A 6,249-nucleotide genomic window follows, 5' to 3' on the forward strand; every position below is an offset into this window, starting at 1 on the left:
ACCACCCATCACTGACCGTTTGACCACTTAAGGACCACGTTTTTTAACAACAGCAGAAGGTAGGTCTGGATTTCGGTGGAATTGGTTGAAACCGTGATATAGTGTAGATATTGAGATCCTGAGGAAACGTCTCAATGGACACAACCACAAATCACTGACCATTTGGCAACTACAGGACCACATTTCTTAAAACACCAGAAGGTAAAGATATTCTGGAAGTTTGGTGGAATTGTATGAAGCCACGAAAAGTCCTATCCAACAACCCGGAAAAGGGATGGGGAGAGTAGCGTGTAACATCATTTAAGCATAGACAACATTCCGATGTTCATCTTGAGGGACAAAGGAAAAGCTTGGAAAGCACTAGATATTGTTTCTCAGGATCATGACATCTACAACGTATGACAGTTTCATTCATTTTCACCGTAATCAAAAATATCGTTACACCCGGCTGTTTTTAAAAATCTGGACCTGTAGTGACCATACGGTCAACAATTGATGGTTGTGTCCAATACGACTTTTTCTCATGATGAGAAGATCTACAACATATCACAAATTTACTCATTCTTACAGAAATTCAGAACATTATTATACTTGGCTGTTTTCAAGAAAGTAACCCTATGATGACCAAACGATTAGTGACTTCTGGTTGTGTCCATTAAGACTTTTTCTCAAAATGTCAATATCTACAACATATCACTGTTTCTGTCATTTTGACCGAAATCCAGCATATCACTATCTTTGGCTCGGCTCGGCTCCAGCATATCACTTTCAGTCACTTTCATCGAAATCCAGAATATCGTTATCCTCGGTGTTTATGCTTATGTTCTTAAATGTTCGCGATTTACTTAACTGGTAATGGACTGTCTTCCAACAATGGAAACTTCCAATACTTGTTTTTAGTTTTTATTGTACCTTACTAATCGCTGGTTTTTAACTAACACTTAAAATAAACCACAAAGTACATATAATAACTGCACTGTGTTCATTGCACTTAAATAACAAACTTAACTTTAAAATTATGGAAGAAATGTTCGTGCCTCGTGCCTTATGCACCGTCTCTCTTCAACACTTTCCATCTTGAATAACAAATGAAATCTAAATTTCGTAGAAACAGTGTTTCCAGTTCTTAGAAAATATTACTACATAATATAAGACTTAACATGCCGCCCGCCAAAAAAGGGCTAGTGGCCTTTTTAAAAAAAACAAAGAAAAGAAAACAAACTTTACATAACAACAAATAAAATAGACTAAAACAGGAAATAAATATACTTTAACATGAATGACATTACGATTCATCATTGATCCTCTAATTGAGCGTTTATATAAACCATTGGAAGTTTTAACAGTAGCCACTCGAACCAAACCGTCAGGTCCAGAATGCATTTCAGTGATGACTCCCAATTTCCACGATAGAGGAGGTAGCTTATCTTCTTTGAGAACCACTAATTGACCTGGCTGTATGTTGGCACAGCTTCTCTTCCACTTATTTCTTCCTTGTAGTTGTGACAAATATTCCATATATCATCTTCTCCAAAACTGTTGAAATTGTTGTTGGATCCTTTGCCATCTTTGAATTGAACTAATCCTCTCTTGATGTAAGTCACGTTCTGGTAGTGCTGTCAATGGTTGACCAATAAGAAAATGACCAGGAGTTAATGCTACTGGATCATTAGGATCATTGGATAATGCTACAAGAGGTCTCGAATTTAAGCAAGCTTCTATTTGTGTGATTAATGTTGTTAATTCTTCAAACGTGAGATATGACATTCCCATGACTCTCCTTAAGTGGTATTTAAAGGACTTAACTGCAGCCTCCCAAAGACCACCGAAGTTGGGCGAATATGGCGGAATAAAATGCCATTGGATTCCTTCAGTAGTTGCAAAATTCTTAATTCTTCCTTGATGGTCAGCTGTATGCAACAACTTTGCGACTTCTTGAAGTTCCTTGTTGGCACCAATGAACGTTGTTCCATTGTCGCTATAGATATGCTTGCATTTACCTCGACGAGATATGAATCTTCTCAAAGCAGCTAAAAATGCCTGACAAGTAAGATCACTTACAACTTCGAGATGGATAGCATTTGTTGCTAAACACACAAACCCTGCAATGTAGCATTTCACCTTTGTTTTCAACTTTCTGGTACCAGTTTTGATGTAAATAGGACCGGCAAAGTCACTTCCAGAATTTGTGAAAGGTCTTGTTAGTTCTACTCTATGTTTTGGTAGTTGTCCCATTAATTGTTCTGGTCCAGACGCCTTTAATCTTTGACATGTAATACACCTTCTAATAACTTTCTTGATGGCATTTTTACCATTAGGTATCCAATACCTTTGCTTTAGTGATGCTAGCATTAACTGACATCCAGAATGTAGCAATCACCTGTGTTCATGTTCTATAATAATTAGTCTTGTTAGATGATGATCTGGTGGTAGAATAATTTGATGTTTAGTATCAAATTCAAGTTCAGACATCTTTAATCTTCCACCAACTCTTAGTAATTGTTGATCACATATGAAAGGGTTGAGAGACAAGAGTTTGCTCTTATTGTTAACTCTTCCACTTTCTTTAAGATCAGACATTTCCTTAGCATAAACTGAGTTTTGAACTTCTCGTATTAGTCTGATTAAAGCTTCTTCAATTTCTTCCAAAGTAAGAGCGTCTACATTTCTTCTTGATGCTTCTACTTTAGCATTCTTGGAAAACCGCATGCAATAAGCCAAGACTCTCTGAAGTTTGTTCAAAGTAGAGAATCTTTCGATCATACTATTATCTTGAGTTGTTACTAAGTAACTTGCTTTTAATTTCTTCTGTTCAGGAATCTCTCTGAGTTTGGCAAGCTCCGTCTTAGGCCAATCAAGTGAAGAACACTGTAACCATTGAGGACCGTTCCACCACAAATTATTATGTATTAACTTGTCAGGACTTGTTCCCCTTGATATAATATCTGCAGGATTTTCACTTGAAGCGACGTGTCTCCATTCTCCTCCCACTTCTTGTACCTCAGCAACTCGATTGCCAATAAATGTTTTCCATCTATTTGAACTTGCTGTTAACCATGATAAGACCACCATAGAATCTGTCCACATATATACCTGGGATATTCGTTGTTTTAATGCCTTAGTTATCTTCTTGACAAGTTTTGATGACAACACTGCTGCACATAACTCTAGGCGAGGCAGGGAAATCATCTTTATGGGCGCCACTTTGGACTTAGCACATAATAGCTTCGAAGTAACTTGACCATCCTTGTTGACGGATCTTAAATACACACATGTCCCATAAGCCTTTTCTGAAGCGTCTGAGAAAGTGTGAACTTGAATGTCAATCAAGGTACCTGACTGAAGAACCATTCTGTCTACACTGATATCTGATAATGAAGGAATGAATTCAAGTACTGTCTTGCATCTTTGCTGTAGTTCTTTAGGAAGTGTTTCATCCCACTCCAATCCTGCTTGCCACAGATCTTGAAGAATTATCTTACATACGATTGTTATTGAACTAACAATTCCCAACGGATCAAAGATTGAAGCAATAATACCCAACATCTTGTGTTTTGTTAAATTATTATTCGACCTTTGATTTAGAGTGAATCCATTCATCACTTGAAGTTGATCAGTTGCTGGATGACAAAGTAATCCTAATGTTTTGACTTGACCCTTATCGTCTAAGCGTAATGGAAGTTGTGTTTCTCTCAATTCTTCAGAGATGGATTCCAATAATTCAGTACTGTTGGAACACCACTTTCTTACCAAAAAACCACCCTTTTGTAGCATTTGTACTAATTCGTCCTTTATCTTTAAAGCTTCCTCCAAACTTTCAACCCCTGAAATACAATCGTCAATATAGAAGTCATTCTTGAGAATTTGTGCTGCCTTCGGATATTCACAAGCTTCTTCTGCGCTTAATTGCTGGAGACAGCGAGTAGCAAGGAAAGGCGCTGAGGCTGTTCCGTATGTGACAGTCTTTAATTCATATACCTTAATGGGTTCTTCTTCTGATCTTCTCCACAAGATCTTCTGGAATTTACAGTCACGCTCATCAATCAAAATATTTCGATACATCTTCTCTATATCTGCAGTAAAAGCTATAGGGTAGGTGCGAAATCTTAATATAATTGACTGCAAATCGTCTTGCACAGTTGGACCAACTTTGAGAACATCGTTCAATGAAATGCCACTAGTTGAGCATGCGGATGCATCAAATACTACTCTAGTCTTCGTCGTAGTACTAGCTTCCTTAATAACTGGATGATGAGGCAAGTAATATCCTTGAGTAATATTAGAGCTGCCTTCCACTTCCTTCATCTGTTCCAAAGCCTCATACTCTTCAAGGAATGCCACATAATCTGTGCGTAACTTGGGGCATCTATTTAACCTTTTTTCTAGTTGTTGTAAACGCTGAACAGCTGTCTTATAAGAATCATCTAACTGGATCACTTCTTGTTTGAATGGCGGTCTCACTATAAAGCGTCCTGTTGAATGTCTTCTAGTGTTTGCGATAAAATGTTCTTCGTGCTCCCTTTCTTCTTTGGATAGAAGAGTTTCTTGAATATCTTCTATTTTCCAAAACTTCTGCAGCTGATGGCTTAAATCATCGTTGTTGTGCAAAAAGAATGTTCGATGTTCTTGCGTGAAGTTGTTGTGCTTTGGCATCTGATATTGTCCTGAAACTATCCATCCTAACTCTATATTTTGGAGAACTGGAAATGCTCCTGGACGCGCCTGTTGTCCTGCTTTGAGTAGACTAAAGAAAATTCCAGCACCTAACAACAAATCAATCTTACCAGACTTGTTGAAATTAGGATCCGCTAACTGTAAATTCGGTGGAAAGTTCCATTCTTTAATGTCAATATCAGCACCAGGTAAATTTCCCGCTATTTTGGGCAATACAAAACACTCAACATCTACACTAAAATCACTTACAGCAGAGAATACTTGTAACTTACTTCCGTATTTAACGTTGCAACTTACATTATTAATACCTTGTACAGGAACATTGATAGAAAATTTCTTTAATTTTAACCTTTGAATGAGAGATTCTGTTGCAAAATGAGATTGGGAACAACTATCAAGCAAAGCCCTAACCATATGTAATTTACCATTGCAATCTTTAACTTGAACAACTGCAGTTGAAAGTAAAACACGCACATTACTTTTAGGCTTCACAGAGCAATAAGTACTAGTATTAACAACTTCCTGCCCTTGAGACATTGACTTTTCCCCTACAGGTTCCGTAACAGAATCATTTTCAACACTTGCAACATGATTAGGCTGTGATTTCTTAAAATCACTATGCAATAACGTGTGATGCTTGAGATTACATATTTTGCATGCACTTAGCGAACAATCTTTCGCTACATGGTTGACAACTTTCAAACAATTAAAACAAAGTTTGTTCTGTTTCGCGAAACTTAATCTTTTAGATACACTTAATTTCTGAAACTCATTACTTTTGTGTAACGCATGACTTTGTTGACAAAACGAACACAAAACATTAGTACTCACATAAGATTGTCTAGCATTTTTTACATCCTTAACAACATTAGATTTACTGACATGCAACTTCGATTGCGTAGACTTTACCAATTCTAAGGCCTGGCATTTATTTTCTAAAAAGACATGAAGTTCTTCTAAACTAGCAAACTGTTCCCTATTTGTTTGATTTTCAAAGTCTTTACGTGTTTGTTCATCTAGCTTTTCCAAAACTAGGTGCGATAACAATATATCCTCCAGAGGAGTATCTAACTGTAACGCCTTAAGTGCATTTACGTTACTTATAGTTTGATTTAATAATGTCCTTAAGTTCGCCACTGAATCTTTACTGACAGTCGGTAATGAAAACAATGCCTTTACATGAGCAGTTGCTATTAGTTTTGGATTATTATACCTTTTGCATATCATTTCCCAAGCAAGTTTGAAATTTTCACCTGTCACTGGTATATTCTCAACTAATTTGCTTGCTTCACCTGATAATGAGGACAAGAAATAATGAAATCTTTGAATATCATCTAAACTTTGTTTACAACCAAACTACAGAAAGTATCATGAAAATGTCTGAAATCTATAAGTTGACCTTTAAATGTTGGTAGCTTTATGACTGGTAATTTTAGACACCCTGTATTCGCGGCTGAATCACCTGACGAACTTCTATTGCTACTACTAGCCTTCTCAGCTGTTTCAACAATTGACGTCATTTTTGCAAGAGTATCGTAGTAAGTAGCTTCAAACAACTCTCTATCCTGTGTGTAT

The 6,249-nt window shown here is 36.8% G+C and overlaps 2 protein-coding genes across 2 annotated transcripts; both read right to left on the minus strand.

Annotated features, from left to right (window-relative positions):
- Positions 1 to 1,521: 1,521 nt before the first annotated feature.
- LOC145667586 (uncharacterized) lies at positions 1,522 to 2,352 on the minus strand. Its single transcript, XM_081735053.1, has one exon. The coding sequence runs from the start codon at positions 2,350 to 2,352 to the stop codon at positions 1,522 to 1,524; it is 831 nt and encodes a 276-aa protein (XP_081591179.1).
- A 24-nt stretch (positions 2,353 to 2,376) lies between these two features.
- On the minus strand, positions 2,377 to 5,901 carry LOC145667587 (uncharacterized). Its single transcript, XM_081735054.1, has one exon. The coding sequence runs from the start codon at positions 5,899 to 5,901 to the stop codon at positions 2,377 to 2,379; it is 3,525 nt and encodes a 1,174-aa protein (XP_081591180.1).
- Positions 5,902 to 6,249: the final 348 nt, after the last annotated feature.

The sequence above is a fragment of the Thermobia domestica genome, chromosome 13 (genome assembly GCF_964235325.1).
Source record: "Thermobia domestica chromosome 13, izTheDome1.hap1.1, whole genome shotgun sequence".
NCBI classification, from domain to species: Eukaryota; Metazoa; Arthropoda; class Insecta; order Zygentoma; family Lepismatidae; genus Thermobia; species Thermobia domestica.